We start from the raw sequence: 20,569 nt of genomic DNA on the forward strand, positions 1-20,569 counted from the left end.
TTTAATCATTAATTAATTTATTTGCTGACTGTCTTCAAGTATTGTTAAATTGCATTAACTCATTTTCTTGTCCACTAGGGAGTACTGGACAAACCCTACTGTTCTTCAACTGAAACATTGCATTTTGCCATAAAAATATGGTCAAGCTCTGTTTATCTAAGGTCTGTGCAGACTCATGGGGCAAAGATCTGTCTCTTTCAATAAGAGCTTCACAATGTACACCATCTAACTGTTTGATGCTTTAGTAAACCGTTTTAAAGGACATTGATGAAAACAACCAGCGTTAACCTGTGTATATTGATGGTGTGGGACAGAACCCCCCCCCCCCCAAAAAAAAACAAAAACTTGTACTTTTATATTTCTAGAAAACTAGGATTTCATAGAAACTCTAGAAAATAAATAAAAAACAAAAACATTTGTTAAAACCTAAACGATGGTCCACCCTACATCACAAGACAGCTGAGAAAAGCTGAACATGAACTCAATAGTAATGTCTAGTATCTTAAGTTGTATATAATATATTTGAATACATTCCTCTCATTCTCTCCCCAGGTCATTTGAACCTAAACTCCACCAGATGCTTGTTTCTACTTTATTCAATGTGTGAGCTTCCACTGGCTCTGCAGCGCTGAGTCTCACCTCCGGCAGTCCGCAAAGGGAACGCAGCCTGTGGGTTGTTGACGGACAAGGGTACACGGAGCCGTAATGGCCCGGAGAGGACACACAATGCAAACATATCTGGTGGAAGTTCTGGGTTATCCTGCCTTAAAAGAAAGCACTTAAAAGATGTGTTGAGGCTCTGGCAATCGTGGTGTGTCTTTATAAATAAGGAACATGATTTGTAAAGTGTTGTAAATCTTCCTTTAATATAAGAGGATCCCAGTTCATCATTAAACTAGCTTAACAAGCTTTGTCTCCTGTTGTGATCAAAGCTCAATAAAGGAAACAGTTCCTGTGGGGATCAGCCAGAACATGAAACCAAGGTTAGAGCAGAGAGAGGGCCTCAAGGAAACTACAAACAGAATGTGTAGATTTATGCATTTCTCCTTTGTTCACATTGAAACACTGGAGGGCTGATTGAAACATGGTACCTACACCAGAGTACACACACACTTAGGTTCTTTGGCAGTGCAATGCCCACCTCTCATTTACAGCCAGTTTTAAGTACAGGCTCAAGAAACCTGAAATGTCCAAATTACTTTTTTTATTTTAAAGATTTATTTTTGGCTTTTTGAGCCTTTAAGAGTGATGGAGAGATAGGATAGTGTATAGAGTTGGAAATCAGGGACAGAGGGTGGGGAATGACAGGTGGGAGGGGAGCCACAGGTGGGATTTGAACCTGGGCCACCCGCAAGAGGACCGTGGCGCACTAACCACTGCGCCACCAGTGCCCCCAAATGAATTTCTGTGTCAGTCAGTGTGTGTTTTGTCCATCTCATCTGTGGGTTTTTCCATATATTGTCTATGTGACTCTGTTTGCACATTAAGGTTTAAAATGACAGTTCCCAGCATGCTCTGCTCTCTGTGTTGTTCTCTGTTAATCAAAAAGTGTTGACTCTTCCTGGGGGAAGATAAGCCAGTGATCCATCATAACTGTCAGCGTGTGTGTGTGTGTGTGTGTGTGTGTGTGTGTGTGTGTGTTTGTGAGGGATAAAAAAGCTCTACCAGTTTAGTCTCAAAATTGGCCTCTTTAATGCATACATTATGTATGTGAAGAATTCAACTCACTGCACCACCCGCCCGCCTGTCCACCATGGGGTCCAGGGCCTTCAGCCGCTCTGCCCCCCCACCTTCTGGAACTCCCTCCCACCACAAATCCGTAATATTGACTCTCTCTCCATTTTCAAATCTCATCTGAAAACACATCTTTTTAAACTGGCATATTCAGTCTGATCATTCTCCACCCATTCTCATAACTCCTTTACATCCTGAACATTTCTGTTTTTAATGTTAATTTTATCGTTGTGTTGTTACTTGGTTGTTTTTATCTCTGCTCTGTAAGGTGACCTTGAGAGTTTTGAAAGGCGCCTTTAAATAAAATGTTATTATTATTATTATTATTATTATTATTAATTAACAAGAATTAGGTCTAGATAAAGAACTACTGCTATCTGAGTTTGATTGACCTGTATACTGGTTTGAGAACCATTCTTGAATTTAACACACACACACACACACACACACACACACACACACACACACACACAGACACACACACACACACACACACACACACACACACACACACACACACACACATAAACCCACCTCATAGACATTAAACTGGCTCTGCCCTCTGGATAGTTCTCTGTAGCTGGTGCTGAACTCTCCAATAAAATCATGACTACAGAGAGGAGCAAAAGAGGAAAAACACAAGAAATCAATGAAAAATAATTTCCTAATGCATTTCCTTTGACTCTCTAATCACTGATTCAACCACTTCTCATTAAAGATATCAGTTTGAGTTTTTAGTATTATGTAATAATCATATTGGAAATAATGTAGATCCACTCGTTTAATACATTGTACATCTATTTAAAGACATTTCATGGTCACTGCCACCCTCAACAAGTATCTTTCTCAAGAAGCACATTGATGCTTCTCTAGATCATCAAGATACATGATTTCAAGATTCAATTGGATTTTAATGTTAAAACACTGTGGTTTAGTCATGATATAGGACTAGACACTTCAAGTTATTTGTGTGTAATAGTCACTGCATTTCTGAGCACTGTTTAAAGGAGCTATATGTAACTTTCAAAAATACAGCGTTTGTTTGTTTGGAGTGAGGAGGACGTTGAGAACGTGCATAAAATGTCACTTCCTGGAGCTTTCGCGGAAAATACAACCCGGGGAAACTTTTTATACAGGCAACACAGATAGACAGTGAACCGTTCGCTTATTAATGGGCGATAAAAACGATTTATACATGTAAAAAGTTACATATAGAACCTTTAAGCGATGATTGGATCAGAACCAAATTTCTTGTATTGTACTGCCTAAACATAAAAAAAAAATCTCTTTGACTGCTTTGTGTTTGAACACATCTTAAAGCTTTGTTTATACCGTGGCAGCAAATTAATGGAAAACATTTCTGATCTGGTTGAATAGAAAAACATAATTTGTCAAATTGTATAGGCTTCCCACATGCTTGGAACTTAAAACTAACATTACTGCCTGTCACTGTCATAACGACTAAAAGTGACAGCTGACAGTCGTCATTTAACTATCTTTAGGTAATGTTAACAAACTATATTTAGCTAATTAGCACTCACTCATGCTTTAATAATAAGGGAGGTTCTGGGCTGTTTTAAATGATTGTCCTGGATGCTGTGTTAGGATGGCAAGTGCCGAAAACTTCAAGTTTTAGTTTTTCAGCAGTTGTCAAGTGATGCAATAAAATGTTGTTTTGAAAACATGGTGAATTAACAAGCCCATGCTGTAGCTCCATTGAGTGTTCAATGGTGGCTGCCACTTTCTTAAGCTCTGTTTCTGCCTCCAGGCCTCTGCCCCAGTCTCATGACTGAAAGCTATGAATTCAAAGCTGTAATTATAAAAGTTTTGTGATAGGTTAATCAGTGTTAGTAAGCAAACAAAAGGGAGGAATTACCCGCCATCTCTGTCCCAGTCATACACTTCTACCTTGATTGTTCTGTTGAGAGAGGAACAGAGGATCAGGTAAAACATGTATTACAGTCTGTGCATGAGCTTACTTTGTACTTCAGTGAAGATGATCTCACCTTATATTTAGAAGGAGAATACAATGTGGTCCAATTTACTGAAGTTAATTCACATGCTAAAGTGCTTTCAGGTCTTTTTCTATATTTGTGAAATGATAAATTATAAAAAGTTGTTGTGCCTAACTCTATTTTTTATTTGTTGTCATGGAGCGATTAGGAGGAGCTAATCCATTCTATAGCTTATCTTTATTTTTTGCCTGCTTGTCAATGTATTTGTAACATGCTCTCTCATCTCCTAACATATCTATTGAGGCTTCCAAATATAGCTTGCAAGGAAATGGAAGGGGAAAAGAGGCAGATATGCTGCACTATCACTCTATCTACCAATGTCTTTAACATAGCTTTTATTTAAAGTAGGAGAGCAATGAGGTAGAGGGCTGAGGAAAAGGGATAACAGAATAGAATCTAAATTAAAACAGAGAAAGCTAAAATCACTATAGAGTGATTATAGAGAATGCTATAGAGGATAGGAGAAGATGGTGTGAAAAAGAAACAAAACTGAAAATGAGTGTTGTCAAAGTCTCAACAGAATGAATTTGTACTCTCTAAATTGTTTTTTTCCCACTGTAGATATTAGAGAAGGACTTAGTTTTGGGTGAAACTTTGTGTCCAGACAGATATAGTTCATTAATTTTTTTTGACTTACTTCTTGTTAATGTAAATGATTTAGAGTGTAGACAAACAAGTGGTATATTCTGTTTATATAATGCACAACAGGAGCTGAAACTGCACTTTCTCTTACCCCCCCACTCTCAATATGAGAGGAAGTGAAAATAAAAACCAACATTAGTGTATGGAGTTAGATCAGTCTCAATATTCAGGAATGCACACAGAAGGATTCACAAATGTATTCTGTCATATTAATTTTTCAATGCACACACAAATATTTATCATTGTATATGAATGTAAATGTGATACCCACCACGATAAACAACTTTCCATCTATAGTACGACAACCACAGTGACTATTTGTGCTCGTCAAAATAGCATAAAGAGGACTTGAAGCAGACAGCCAGGCTAATCGCTGTCTGCGCAGATGTAACACTAAATTTATCACATTAAAACATACCCTTGAATCTACACTACTGTGATTGGCTGAATAGGAAGGAGACAGTACAGGCAGGGGAGTCTCAAAAGTCCCACACACAAATGCAGTGAGGTTCACAAATGACGACCAGTTTGTAAATGCAGACTGAACAGTTTGTATATAAATGTATTTTTGATGAATATTGCAAATACATGTGTATATCATATATTTGTGGATTTCTATTATGTATATAAAACAATAAATATTTGTGTGTGAATCAGAAATACATTTGTGAACCGTATTTTTTTATTTGTGGATATTTTTTACATTTTTATACAATAATAAATATTTGTGTGTGCATTGAAAAATACTTCTATAGATAGTCATTCATATATAAATGACAAAATACATTTGTGAATCCTTCTGTGTGCATTCATGAACATTGAGACTGATGGGCCTTAAAGCTGCTTATAGAGCTGGATGCACATTAGAGGGAAAGATGTAATAAGGATGAGGAATGGGAAGGGGCTGGCTGCTCGCCCATCAGAACACCTAGGAGAAGAAGTGTTCTCCATTGTTTGTGAGCCGTCTTATCTCCCCTCACAGGCTGCAGAGACACAATGTGTGAGTGTGTGTATAGTGTATGTGTAGTCTGCTGAGAGTTTCCTGAGTTCCTAAATGATAAGGCATGGTGTATCTCCACTCCTCTACTGAGCTTATTGGACCAAACTTCAGATCAATGCTGCTGTCTGCTCGGCACACTTAAACAAACCCTGCTGTCTGCTTCTTTTCACCATGAGATGATATCAACATGTGAGATGACTTTTACCTACTCATTTATTTTGTACTCTTGAGGTTTGGAGTAAACCCTGTGTACCACACTAAAAAGAGCTTTCAGCAATCAAAATAACTTTTTAACATTTAAAAGGTTTGTGGTTGAATTCCCTTTTTAACTTTATGGAGATTCTGGTTTCTCATATTTTGTTTTGAGCTTTACTCACAATTTTCTTACGATTCTTTTCATAATTAACCCTTTTAAAAATACAATCTTGAATTGACCAAATTAACCGGATTGACAGTGTATGTCTGATCCTTAAAAATAACCTTGAAATAATTCTATCTTACTATATACTTTCTAAGTAGTCACCATGTCTAGTATCTGCTGTCTCACCTGTCGTAATCACCGTTGCAAAGAGCCCGGACAGGAATCTTAAAGGCCTGCCAAACAGGGTTCAATGTGTTTTTTATCACTTCTGTCTTGTGGCAGATGGTAAACCTGCAGACAAAGAGGAGGAAAGACAATTAGAGAAAAAGAGAGGAAGGGAAAAGGAATGAAGAAGACAGACCGTACAGTTTAGGGGTATTTAGTTGAAAAATCTATATTCGGCAGTGAATAAAATAAAAAACTTGCGAGTAGAATTACAGAAGAAGTGGACAGCTCTGGAAGCAGGACTACTGCCCCAACACACACACATAAACACACACACATAAACACTGCAAAGAGGTAATTTCATTAGTCCGTGGCTAGCAGGTGCACTTGGTATCTCCCGCCCTCAGATCATAAGGTCTTATCTGACTTGGCACACACTGCGAGATGAAACAGAAACAATCTATTGGAAAAGCCCCACAGGACTGCACCTGTTAACAGTCTCCTGCTTTCACACACACACAACCAGTCAAGAGTTGTGCACATGTCAAGCGCAAACATTTCCACGTTATTCACACACATGCTTAAACAGGCAGCGCTGTTTTTGATGTGTGATGAATCAATGAAACCAATTTCCTGCGGATGCAGGGGAGGAACAAACCTAAAACAAAGAGGAGGAAAGATGAAGGAAGAGGAAGGGAGGAGAACTCACGTGCCATCCTCATTGCTCCTGTAGAACACCATGAAAGGGTCAGACTTTCCAAAGAAATCTTTTTTGTCCAACTTGTTTCCGCAGAACTGCATCATCACTGACTCCTGATAAACATAAACCAAAAAAACAAGTGACCGTTTTAAGAGCACATTTTTCGAACAAAGGTAAAACAAAGGTAAATTTAGGTGCTTACTATCACAACTGCAGAACTTTGAATGTAACATTTTGGGAATGATCTCTGGTGCAAGGCTGCTATTGTTTCTCTTCTTCAATGGGCTTCTCTACATGCGACCTTTAAAGGCTTTATATGTGATTTTTTGATCCAGCAGATGTCGCCCTTGAGCACCAGCATGAAACCAAAACAACTCGCGCTGCATTGTTGTGTTAGCATGCTAATGCTAGCGATCTTTATTATGCTCGTATCTTCACACTGCATGTAAATTTACCTGAAATGAGCGTGATCTAGAAACACAGTTAAGCAGTGAGTACAGTATGTTATTCTTCTTTTCTCTAGTCCCTCAATTAAACAACTTTTATACTCGAGGGGAGGAGTCAGCCGGCCGTCCGGGCGATGTAAACAAAGTGAAGATAGGACTCTGAAAACTCTGAAAACATCACAGACAGTGGGACTCGGGTGTTACACCCATTGTAGACAGTCATGACTCACAGAGTTATTTTCAGAGGATATACTTGATTTATATTATATTTAAGTGTGAAAAATCACATTTTTCACATTTTTCTCACAAAAGACTTTAAACACAGCCAAGAAAAACTATTCTTTCTTTGATGCTGACAGACTGATGGCACAAGGTGTCTTATTTGTGTCTTATTTAATTATTTGTATGCAAACCTGAGACAAAACTTGGGTTAGATGACTTCCTGTACCTGGTTAAGCGAGACAACAGTTCAGCCTATCGTTATGTCGCAATCTGTTATGAAGAAAAACTGTAGGGATGTATTCTCTGCCGTCGGGATCAGGGTTTACATTAGCCGGTATTAACTGGCTTTGGGCCAGTAAACACATGCATTTGTCTGGCAAATAAAGACATCAATGGTCAAAATGTCAAACTAGGAAAGACACCAACTAAACCTTAATGCTAAAAATTTACATATTAAGGTCCCAGATTATGCTTTTTCTGGTTTTATATGCTCTTTAGTGTGTTTTCCAAATGTCCTGCGCATGTTTAGGCACATCTATGTGCAAAAATTCAAAGTCCTCGGAAACGTGGCTTCTCCTACGTCCTCCTGTTAGCTGTAGCATTAGCTGCATGTAACGCTCGGTTCTAGTCCCCCTCGATAAAAATGTGTCAGTCCGACGTCATTGTCAGTGTGAGATCACTGATCTAAGCCCATTGGCTCGTTGTGGCAAGCCCTGCAGCTCATGTTGAAATTTCTGAGAAGCGTGCTGAGCAACTGACCAATAACGACAGAGCGGATCAGCAGACCAATCAGAGCAGACTTGGCCCACGTGGGGTCTAACAGTGGGGGCTCAACAGAGTGTAGCTGACGGACTCAGAGCGGAGAGGGAGCAAGGAGGAGCAGTACATGAAAACAGACACTTTTTTCAAACTTTAGCTATTGTGAACGTACAAAAGTAGGTACATAGATTAAATATACGAACCTCAAAAAGGGCTTAATATGGACTCTTTAAATATTGTGTTTCCCAAAGATGGACAATATTCACTGACTATTTTAGCATCTGAATAAGATCACCAATCACTATCAATACTCTTGTCTGCACTTTTGATTTTGTATCATTGTGTTAGGCTGCCCAATAAACAGAACTCCACACAAATAACCTGTTATGAGAACAGAATATTGAATGAAATACCCCAAACAGCAAAAAGAGGCAAACGGAAAGGGAAAGAGACAGAGCTGATTGAACTGCTGTTTTTAGAAAGAAGAGATTCAGTTGTGTATGTGTGTGTGGAGAAGTAAAGAGAAACAAAGCACAATTAATACATAAACTAACTTACTGACTAATATGAATAGGATTTTGTAGAGCTGTTTCTATAAATATTCTTTAAACACGCCCCCCCACCCCCTGCAGCTAAAATATGTTTTGCCAAGGGAACAAGAATAGGAAAGCATCAATACAACAGCTTGATCATTCTTCCACTGTTAAAACATATTGCATATCAGCTGCATATAAGTCAGACTCTACTGTTTTATTCTATAGTTCTTATAAGTTATACTGTTAAAATATAGTGTATATGTTCTAATTTCACAGAAAATGTGTTTTTGTGATTTCAACATTTATTTCCATCTCAAAAGCCAGCACTGACCCTCTTGTCACTCACTGAGGTGTCATTTAGTCTTCATCCAGATCATCATGCAGGAGACTAAGAGGCACATGCATATTGAATCTCCAGCTCATCTTTAACCCAGTTTTCTCACACTGGTACCCATACAGTGTTCTGTCTTTCTTGGACTGATGACATAATAAGTTCATCTTTATGATTTGTCCTTTGCTTTTCATCTGCAAACTATTTCAACACTAAATGCATAGAGGACTATAACTGAGACCTGCCTTGATTTGTCAATACAGGCAGTAACACTCATGAAAGGGACAAAAGGCCTTACATTTGGACGGCATTTTATTTGAAGTAAGAGATAGATAATAGGTATATAACGAGCAGAGCCATTAAAACAAGAACATTCATTAAGAAGATTTACACCTATCCTCACCCTGCAGTTGTTCAGCTCCTCGGCTTTCACAATAATGATCCCGCATTTCTTCCCTGGAATGCCTCTGTAAACACAACACAAAGACTTCTCAGCTTTATTCCCAATGTACATTCTGTTTGTCATGAACACACTGTTAATGTCACCTGCATTTAATAACTAAGGTCAAATTCTTATTATGTAAGAACTGGGAGACATTCTCTATTTAACGTCTAAACATCAGAACAGTGAGTACAAAAGGACTCAATATGAACAATAAGCAAATTAAAGAACACGTTCCTTATGTGTCACATCACAGGCTTCAACCTTCATGGTGACTTTACAACAGCAGGAGAGCAACTGAAGGGTCATCTGAAAGTCCCTCTCCACACTGATGACGGACTGCATGTCAAGGTGTCTATTTATTGTGTCATTTCTGTAGTTAGACTACAGGATATTTCTGCAATATATGTCTCACCAACACATTCATCACTGTGACATTTTCACTGAGTATTCTATTATATTCTGGAAGGTGAGTAAGATTAAAGCCTGGCTCACACTGCGATTTTTCCCTGATTGTATAAAAGTCAGGGTGGCATGTCAGCTCACACTGTACGAGTGAAATCGGGACGGAGCGTTGACAATTGTTAATAAAGTTTCATTTGAAAAAAACAAAGGACAACGTTTGGTGAAAGAGAAGGAAGTGGAAGTTGTTGTAGGATAGAGGAAAGTTGATACAATCGTAGCTATATGGATACAAGTTTCAGAAAAGTGCTGCACTGATGATCTGTACTGAAAAATAAAAAAAAATAAAAACACCAGGTTGCGTCCTGCCGCTGGTCGCCATGACTACAGTCCCCCCTTGTCTCTTCTGTTTATATTGTAGTCACACACAACTTCTGCCGGACCCTTTCATGACGTTAACGTCAAGATTTTAAATTCTAAATATCAAACATGTTTGAAATTAATCGGGGCGTCCCCGACGATCGCCGGGCAGATCAGGGACGTTAAGATTGGATCTTTGTACCACTCACACTACAAGATAATCTGAACAGATAATAGGGTCTGAGCAGCCTCGAGTTGGGAGAGACCCAGCGATTGTCGGGAAGGAAGAATCGGAGCTCAAATGGCCCGATTATCCTGCAGTGTGAGCCAGGCTTTAGTAGCAATAGTGGTGTGTGTGTGAAAGGAATGTAGGTGTCTGGGGGTACCTTTTTTAAAGATTAAACAGTATACATTTTAACTTTTGGGTCTGTATACATGTATATGAATTGCCATGAACATTTGTTAAAGCCAATTCCTAAGCGCGATTAAGGTTTAATTTTTTTTTTTTTTAATTATTATTACAGATTTCAGAATCCCTGAATTAGTGGTTATGGAAAGCTTTCCCTGTGTGGGAGGAAAAGCAGAGCACCATAATTTGACATGACTTTTGAGTGGCCTTGCAATGTGACAAAGTGGCCTGTCATCTGATGAGCTCTGATTTGAGAGACCCACCTGGCAGAAATCGACTCAGCCCAAACTCATTTAGACAGCTGAGAATTGGGGTCAAGGACCTCAGTGTGAATGCAATTCAAGTCTCCTTTACTCTAGCACAAGAACATGGGGGGTGCTGTTGAAATAGATCCTGCAACTGAAACTTTGCATAAGAGAGACGAGAGCTTTAAAGGCTTTATATTTGATCCAGCAGATGTCGCCCTTGAGCACCAGCATGAAACCAAAACAACTTGCGCTGCATTGTTGTGTTAGCATGCTAATGCTAGCGATCTTTATTCTGCTCGTATCTTCATACTGCATGTAAATTTACCTGAAATGAGCGTGATCTAGAAACACAGTTAAGCAGTGAGTACAGTATGTTATTCTTCTTTTCTCTAGTCCCTCAATTAAACAACTTTTATACGTGAGGGGAGGAGTCAGCCGGCCGTCCCGGCGATGTAAACAAACTGAAGATAGGACTCTGAAAACTCTGAAAACATCACAGACAGTGGGACTCGGGTGTTACACCCATTGAAGACAGTCATGACTCACAGAGTTATTTTCAGAGGATATACTTGATTTATATTATATTTAAGTGTGAAAAATCACATATAAAGTCTTTAAATGTCTATTTTACTTGCAAAAGCAATGCTATTCTCAGACATATATCAGGAAATGATATTACCATCACGACAACTAATGCGTGTTGCAATCCAAGGCTGCAGGTCCAACAGCAGACCTCACCACTGATACAATCCAGAATCTGTTGGAAAGCATTCCCAGGATTGTGAATGCAGTGCTGGCTGCAGAGATGGGTCTAACTCCATTTTAATGTCATTGGTTATAATCTGGTTTCCATTGACTGTTGTTACAGTGTACAACATTAAGGCAGATTAAACTCTTTCATTGTCTCTTCTCTATATGATCCTCACACTTTCAGTCTCAATCATGTATTTGTGCTGCAACAATAAGCTAAAAGAAAACTCTCATGCACACACACACACACACACACTAGAAAAGTGCAAAGAACTTGTGTCGCCATGACAATCTATCAAGCTGGGGCCTTAACAGTAGGATATTGAATAGGATTTCTCTGCTCATTATTTTGTCTTGTCGCTCTATTTTTCATATAGTCGTGGTGGTCATTATTCTGAGAGATCGGCCTTAAAATGATACGTGGGTGGTAACCAAGAGGACTGCATAGTTACTGGATGAATAATGTATCTCACAGTTTTACCATATGCATGCAGACACAATATGTGACAAACACAAGAAAGGGTCAGGGAGAAACTCAGAGATGTATCTCATACAGGTGATTTCAAAACAGTGCTCTGCAATTCATGTGTATGCGTGAATGTAAACTGCCTATAGGAAAATATGTGTAGTTCTTCCTGCAGTAGAAAAAGAATGACAGCACATTAAAAATATTATAGTGATGATCATAATGAGTGTTGTGTTTTTTGTCGCAGTAAAGCACTCTTAAATGGTAACACTATTTACTGATCATATAGAATAATAGAAAAAACATGATGAAAGCTGTAAAAGTATAACATTGGGTCTATGAATGCAATAGATAGATAGATAGATAGATACTTTATTGATCCCGAGGGAAATTCAAAGCATCCAGTAGCAGGTTACAAAGACGTACATGACATGAAACATTTGTTACAAATTGACCACAAAACTGACGCCCTCCCTCCCATACATATATATTAACCTGAAAAAAAGATTTAAAGAATACCCCTAGATGAATCAAACTTAAACTGTGCAATTAAAAATAGACTTATACAAGAAATGTACATAACCCGTGCAGGGATAAAAATATATGTGTAATTTAATTTAATGATTTTTTTTTTTTTTAATGATGTGAATGATTTTCAGTGATTTTTGAATGAAAGCGCTCTTGAAAATTCACTCTTTGGTCATCCTCACTTTAAGTTGAATGGCTCCCCAATTTTCAGTTTATTAATGACACATGAAGGGGACTCCAAAGTATTGAAGTGTTTCTCCCTGCATACGTGTCAGTGTGTGCACACGTAAGGACACTGCTGTGAATCATCTAATCAAGGCACATGGTTTTGCAATCAGTGTCTGGCGAGACGTGTAATTAAGTCTGGGCCACTTCTGGGCTTCTACACATATGCATGCACAGACATGGGCTCAAGCAACTGAGAAAAGAATCCCGTGTCTGCACATGTATGTCATTTTATTTATATTTCTAATTGAAGGAGAACACAAAAAATATAGAAGACATTTATTAACTAGTCAAATATTCTGAGTCAACACAACCACTGAAACACAATAATACTTTTTCCAAGAGGAACATCAAATCAAATTCATTTCACACCACAGTTACATGTAGATGTACAAATCCTTAAAATCAGGCTTGTATTCATAAGAACTTTTATTTACCTGCCACCGTCGCCATAGGTTGAGTAAAAAACCCTCCCATTTGTCAGGTGGTGGGTGCTGGTGTGTGTGTCTGCCTTCTTACTTGTATCTGAAATTGTAGCTCACTTATCTATTTCAGAATTCTCCGGGGCTTCTCTCTACACACTTAAAATGAAAAATTACAATCAGCACTTAAACTGCTTGTAAAGTTGTAATTTCTGTTGTAGAAAAGTTTCATAGGTCCCACGTGGATCCTGTTGCATGATGATTTCTACACCCAAATCTGTGCTGGTTTCTACACCAAATGAGGGCCAATGAGAGCAGATACTATGCATTGTGGCATAATCTTCATGTCATTGTTTTGCTGCTTACTGCTGCATGCTCTTAAGTCTCTTTCTATATACACACACACACACACACACACACACACACACACACACACACAGTTTCCAGAATGCCTACAGGAGTTTGAAGGAACAATGTAATTATCTGTAATTAGCACTCATTAAAACTGTTAAAGATCCCCCCTGCCATTTCAAGCTGCAGGTGTGGGTCTACCCAAGTCGTAAACACACAAACACACACACTAGCCCCAAACACAAAGACTCAAAAATACACTACCTGAGCAATATAACAACTACAGCAGCTGTGGCTTCTCCCCACCTTTGTTTTTAATTATTCATGCCAGCATTTCTATTTCTGCAACAAATCACTCAACATCTTTAAAAAACATGGTCTGTAAGAGTGCTGAAGCACTTCTTTAGATAAAAGGCTCAGCCAAAAGTCATATCCTGCTGTTGCATCTGAGACAAACCACGGTCAGTGTGATTGTGTTAAAGACAAAAACTTGCCCTGGATAGGAAGGAACACAAGAGCAGAGCAAAACATGGCTCAGGACAGCGACACCCATGCCCTGCTGAAATAAAACAGATGCACACAAATTGAATACATGAATTCCTTAAATAAAGTATTGTTGGGCCACGCAGGCTTAGGACAGTCAAACCATGGACTTGGGCCTTTGAGTTATTTACTGAGATCACAAAGAGGCCTAAAAGGACTCTTTACCCCAGAATCCCCTGCGGTACTTCACACCTACGTGTGACGTAAAGGGGGGACCAGAAACTGAGGAAGACCCCACAGGAAGTCGGCCAGGTGACAAAACTCTGAGACGCCCCTCGTTCAATCTCTTTCCACGCGCTGACTTCAAGTGCTCGGAGACACAAGCTCACCTCCTGTTTCCTGCAACAATCTTCCTTTGTTTTAAGTTTTGGCGCGCAGGTAATCCGCGGCCGGCAGTGTTCCAAATCCCGAGCTCGGATTGTCCAGTGAACGCATCTCAGTTTCTCGGAGAGTTTTAGGCTATAACAGATTATCAGAAAGATAACGGTCTTATTCCGTCTTGCAACGAAAGGACATCAACGGACATCTTTCCCCTCGACGGAGAACCAACGAAGCCGCTCTTGCCGTAAGGGACCCTCGCCGCCATCAGACGCCTCTGTACCAGGACAGACAGAAGATCTGTTTTATCGCCGGACTCCTTTTTCCTTCACCGATCGCAGGCAAAGCGATTCACAAGTGAGGCTTAATTAGGTCTGGGCAGAATTAGCTTTAGAGAGTGTTTTTAACAATTGTTTGATTGAAGCAGAAACTGTAATGTTTATCTTTGTTGGACCGTCGCGTCCTGAGTTTTACCTGTTTAAAACTCTTGTTGTTCCCCTTCGGACTGCTGCGCCCTATATGTGTTTAGCGTAACAGCGTTATAACCGGGTATTATTCTTCTGATCAGAAAGGCCAGTGTAAGCCGTATTAACTTGAATTCAGCCATTGGTTTGTTTCTGTGAATGAAGGGAATTATTCCGAGTTGTGGTGCGGGATTCGGATTGTGATCCGGCCTCTTCAGGCACGCATTTCTCTCCACCTCTACGCTCCTCTTCTATCCTCTTTTCTTCCCCTTTGACTAACACACACACACACACACACACACACACACACACACACACACAGATCTATACACTCGCGGCCATCCAGACGCCTCAGAGACACAGATCGTGTAGGGCCGAACTCGGTCTCTTTTAGACATTAAAGCCACATTAGGTCTTTGTTAGGTGTGTGCCATCGGAAGGGCGACCACGTGGGATGAAGCAATCTCCCCCCTCTTCCCCTTCTCTATCTCTCTTTCATCCACAGACACAGACACACACACACACACACATTTACACCTCTTCCACAAGCCTTGCTTGATAATGTTTGTTGCTTAGATTAGGTTATGATAGTTATTTGTTTGATTAAGTTCATTGATTTTGGATTGATGGTGCTTTGTTTAAATAAATTCTGTTATAATTTTAAGAGAGCAGTTGTTTGTGATTACTGGTGTATTTGCATTGTGATATAAGCTGGGTGTGAAGGCTTTGTGTACGGATTTCACGCCTTAAATTTATTAAATATAGTTATTAATCATTAATAATATTAGGAATCAAATAACTGATTTGAGACTGATTTGAGTGATATTTTGGTTATATTTCCCTGAGTACAGGGTGGTGTCCCAAAACGAGATTAAACATAGTTTAATGATATTTTATTTATATTATTAATAATTAAGTATAATTATTAAAGAATATAACCAAAGTTGACTTGATACAACCCCAACAGTATTTTGTGATATCCTTCCAGAGTGTCAAGGCATTGCTAAAAAAATAACAACATTTTATACCTTCCTTTTTCAGCTACTTTTCACTCCTCACCATTGCACTGTTCCTTGTTTGTGTACACATACCTGTTGGGCCACGCAGGCTTAGGACAGTCAAACCATGGACTTCGGCCTGCACCTCTGGGCCTTTGAGTTATTTACTGAGATCACAAAGAGGCCTAAAAGGACTCTTATTACAGAAACTGTAATGTTTATCTTTGTTGGACCGCTGCGTCCTGAGTTTTACCTGTTTAAAATTCTTGTTGTTGTTTCGGACCGCTGCGCCCTATATGTGTTCAGCGTAACAGCGTTATAACCGGGTATTATTCTTCTGATCAGAAAGGCCAGTGTAAGCCATATTAACTTGAATTCGGCCATTGGTTTGTTTCTGTGAATGAAGGGAATTACTCCGAGTTGTGGTGCGGGATTCGGACTGTGATCCGGCCTCTTCAGGCACGCATTTCTCTCCTCCTCTACGCTCCTCTTCTATCCTCTTTGACTAACACACACACACACAGAGATCTATACACTCGCGGCTATCCAGACGCCTCAGAGACACAGATCGTGTAGGGCCGAACTCGGTGTCTTTTAGACATTAAGGCCACATTAGGTCTTTGTTAGGTGTGCGCCATCGTGAGCGACCACGTGGGTACGAAGCCATCTCCCCCCTCCTCTCTCTCTCACACACACACACACACACACACACACACACACACACACACACACACACACACCTTTCACAAGCCTTGCTTGATAATGTTTGTTGCTTAGATTAGTTTATAATAGTTATTTGTTTGATTAAGTTCATTGATTTTGGATTGATGTTGCTTTGTTTAAATAAATCCTGTTATAATTTAAGAGAGCAGTTGTTTGTGATTACTGGTGTATTTGCATTGTGATATAAGCTGGGTGCGAAGGCTTTGTGTACGGATTTCACGCCTTCAATTTATTAAATATAGTTATTAATTATTAATAATATTAGTAATTAAATAACTGATTTGAGACTGATTTGAGTGATATTTTGGTTATATTTCCCTGAGTACAGGGTGGTGCCCCAAAACGAGATTAAACATAGTTTAATGATATTTTATTTATATTATTAATAATTAAATATAATTATTAAAGAATATAACCAAAGTTGACTTGATACAACCCCAACATACCTTTGCGTATGAACTTATTTTATGCGCAGAGTAAGAACATTTCTACACACGTTAGTGAACGAGGTCCTGTGTATCCCAATTAGAAGATTTTGCAGGTGAACTTCAGAGTATTTAGAAAATTACGAGTTATTATGGTTTCTTTTTATAAAGTTGATGGTGCAAGCTGATACAAATTAAGACCCTAAATAACTGCCATGCTTGACTACAAAAATGTATGTACCCTAAATCCAAGTTATGTTGTGGGCCTTTTTGGCTCTATTAGACAGGAAAGCTGAAGAGAGACATTTTGGAAGGAGAGAGTGGAAGATAACATGCGGCAAAGGGTAGAGGTCAGATTCAAACCCATGGCCGCCGGCTTGGCTATCAACGCCCAATTTTCATCCACTTGTTACTTAAAATAAATATTTGTACAAAAAAACTTTGTAAACTCACATATGGACACCACTGCCAGCTGTCACATCAACAACAAATAAGTATAATTTGGCTCACAGCATCACAGCATCATGAAACAAACACCCACAAATACCGGCAGACATCGACATGTACTCCTGCAAAGACTGACAGCCAACAGGTGCTGAACACCACCTCTGTAATGAGCCTCTGTGTTTGTATGTGTATATCCCTGAATGTGTGGGAGTGTGTATTCATTAAAAACTGTATGAAATGTCTTCCCAGAAACAGAAGTCAGGGATATCCTTGATATTAGTTGAGTTGCTCAAATTACCAAGCTTCGGGTTTTACTTTATAAAGACCAAATCTATACAAACCACACAAAGCTGTAAAGTAGGGCTTTCACCCTCCTCATCTCCTTTGACAAGTGAAAAGTAAAATCCAACTTATGTAATCAAACATTTCACTTTTAACCGTTCTTTTAGTTTAAAACACTAAATAAAAGCCCAACAATTTTTATTGTTAAATGGGAAATTATGCAATTTCAGACAATCTGAATATCGCCATTAACCAATGAAATTTAGCGATAATTTGCTATTAAAATGTTGAATCATTTGACAGCCCACTACAATTCAACTTTTTTAATCCCTTTTGGGGCAATGGGTGTGGCCCGGGTATGGTGTCATTCTGTAGGAACCGCTGATTATCTGACTGTAATGTATATTCTATAGGGAGAAAGGATTCCAACATGTCCTGAGAATTTTGAATTTCATTTGATTTTATTTGCTGTTACCATCATTAAACGTCAGCCAACTACTCAGACTTGTAATTGCTTTAGTTCCACCTACTCACCCAAGTGCTTTTTCCAGGCGACCTCCCAACGATCCAACCACCTCTCCCAGAGTACAATGGGCCTGACCCAGAAAATCCTACAAAAAGAGAGAGATTTTTAAAATAGGTATAAAGGTTCCTTTTTTCAGACAAAGCATACAAAATATAATAAAGTATAAATTCAGTTGATACAACCAAACTGATAAAAAAAAAGATTCCCACAATAGAGAAATAAATATCAAGCTTGTCACTGAGCTAGAAAGCACAACCTCATACAGTATGTTGATGGATTTCAAATATGTCATTATTCCCCATTTGCACATAATATGAGCACTTGAGCAGATAGATTTGAGGTGCTCCCTTGCTCCCGTTCCTGGTTAATGAAATCTTGATCACATAATCCTACTTATCAGACCGATCTCAGTTTGTACATGTTAATGATGAGTCCTCTATGCACACTAAAGTTTGCCATGGAGTCCCACAAGGTTCAGTGCTTGGACCAATTATTTTTACATTATATATGCTTCCTCTGGGAAATATTATGAGGAAACACTCCATACAGTTTCATTGTTATGCAGATGATACTCAGCTTTATGTATCAATGAAGCCCGATGGTACCAGTCAGTTATGTCAGCTAGAAACATGCCTTAAGGACGTTAGGACCTGGATGACCAGAAATGTTTTGCTACTTAACTCAGACAAGACTGAAGTTATTGTGCTAGGCCCTAAGAACCTCAGAGAGACTTTTTCTAGTGATGTGACTGTCCTTAATGACATCAGCCTGGCATCTAGCACCACTGTTAGGAATCTAGGAGTTCTATTTGATCAAGATATGTCTTTTAGCTCTCACATCAGTCAAGTTTCAAGAACAGCCTACTTTCACCTTCGTAATATATCCAAGATCAGGAATATCCTGTCGCAAAGTGATGCAGAAAAACTAGTTCATGCATTTGTTACCTCCAGACTGGATTATTGTAACTCTCTTTTGTCAGGGTGCTCTGGCAAATCTCTAAAGACTCTTCAACGGGTCCAGAATGCTGCAGCTCGTGTACTGACCAGAACCAGGAAATGGGACCACATTACTCCTGTCCTGGCTTCTCTGCACTGGCTCCCTATACAGTCTAGAATAGAATTCAAGATCCTTCTTCTCACCTACAAAGCTCTAAATGGCCAGGCACCATCTTATCTTAAGGAGCTACTAGTGCCGTACTGTCCCTTGAGAGCGTTGCGGTCCCGGAGTGCAGGCCTGCTGGTGGTACCTACAGTCTCCAAGTGTACTATGGGGGGTAAAGCCTTCAGTTATCGGGCTCTTCTCCTCTGGAACCGCCTTCCAGCCGGGGTCCGGGAGGCAGACACAGTCTGTATTTTTAAGATTAGACTTAAAACTTTCCTTTTTGATAAATCTTATAGTTAGGGCTGGTGCTGGTGTAGACCAGCTCTTAGTTATGCTGCTATAGGCTTAGACTACCGGGGGAACTGGCACCTTGAGCTCCTCTCTCTCTCTCTCTCTCTCTGCATATACAGTACATCATATTACTGCATGTATCTATCTATAAATCTCAGTCACTAACCACCTACTTTCCTGGGAGCTCTTGAGCTCCCCTAGGCTCCTCAAGATCATCGGTTGACGGCTTGCCAGAACAACCCCCACCCCACCACTACCCCCTCCCCACCGGATCGTGGGTTGGCGGCCTGCCAGAACAACCCCCCACACCCCCTCCCCTCCCCACCGGATTGCTGATGGACGGTCTACCTCCCCCCACCCCCTTGCTCTCTATCCCTCTTCCTGCATCTTATCCCATCTCTCCCCCTATCCCTTTCCAAGCCCGGCGCAGTCTAGGCCTGTGAAGACTGTTTCGTCATGAGCCGGGGATCCGGCCGAAGATTTCTGCCTTTTAATAAGGCAGTTTTTTCTTACCACTGTAACTTTTGCTGCTTTGCTAAAGTGCTCATGATGGATAGGCCGGATCTTTGTAACATAGCAATAAGTAAGGTCCTTTACCTGCTTTTTGTAACATAACAATGAGTAAGGTCTTTTACCTGCTCTTTTGTAATGTTAACAGACAATGAGTAAGGTATTTTACCTGCTTCTTGTAAAGTGTCTCGAGATAACACTTGTTATGAGTTGACGCTATACAAATAAAAGTTGATTGATTGATTGATAATGAAACTCTACAGCGCACAATGACTGATAGGCAGAAAAACAAAGTCAATGGAACATACATGTGTTTTGACAATTCAAATTAGTGTCATACTAAATATGTTTGCAGGGATTTCTACATGTCTGACAGATCAAAGAGTAGCAGTAAGTGTACTTCATATTTAACACTCGTCTTAAAAGA

At 39.5% G+C, this 20,569-nt stretch overlaps 1 protein-coding gene and 1 long non-coding RNA gene across 3 annotated transcripts in view; both read right to left on the minus strand.

The window, feature by feature from the left end:
* The window catches only part of LOC132956228 (copine-8), an 83,669-nt gene that overhangs the window by 19,389 nt on the left and 43,711 nt on the right, over positions 1–20,569 (minus strand). For both annotated transcript variants that reach the window (XM_061029544.1, XM_061029545.1), the window contains exons 6-11: positions 18,249–18,325; positions 9,315–9,378; positions 6,627–6,730; positions 5,939–6,043; positions 3,611–3,652; positions 2,269–2,344 (exon numbers count right to left, since the gene is read on the minus strand). In XM_061029544.1, coding sequence (XP_060885527.1) covers positions 2,269–2,344; positions 3,611–3,652; positions 5,939–6,043; positions 6,627–6,730; positions 9,315–9,378; positions 18,249–18,325 — 468 coding nt within the window. The remainder of the gene's footprint in view (positions 1–2,268; positions 2,345–3,610; positions 3,653–5,938; positions 6,044–6,626; positions 6,731–9,314; positions 9,379–18,248; positions 18,326–20,569) is intronic.
* On the minus strand, positions 15,706–17,230 carry LOC132956230 (uncharacterized). Its single transcript, XR_009665988.1, has 2 exons — positions 17,007–17,230; positions 15,706–15,930 (listed from the first exon to the last, which is right to left on the minus strand). It is a non-coding gene; the product is annotated as an uncharacterized LOC132956230 (long non-coding RNA).

This window comes from Labrus mixtus, chromosome 22 (assembly GCF_963584025.1).
Source record: "Labrus mixtus chromosome 22, fLabMix1.1, whole genome shotgun sequence".
Classification (NCBI taxonomy): Eukaryota; Metazoa; Chordata; class Actinopteri; order Labriformes; family Labridae; genus Labrus; species Labrus mixtus.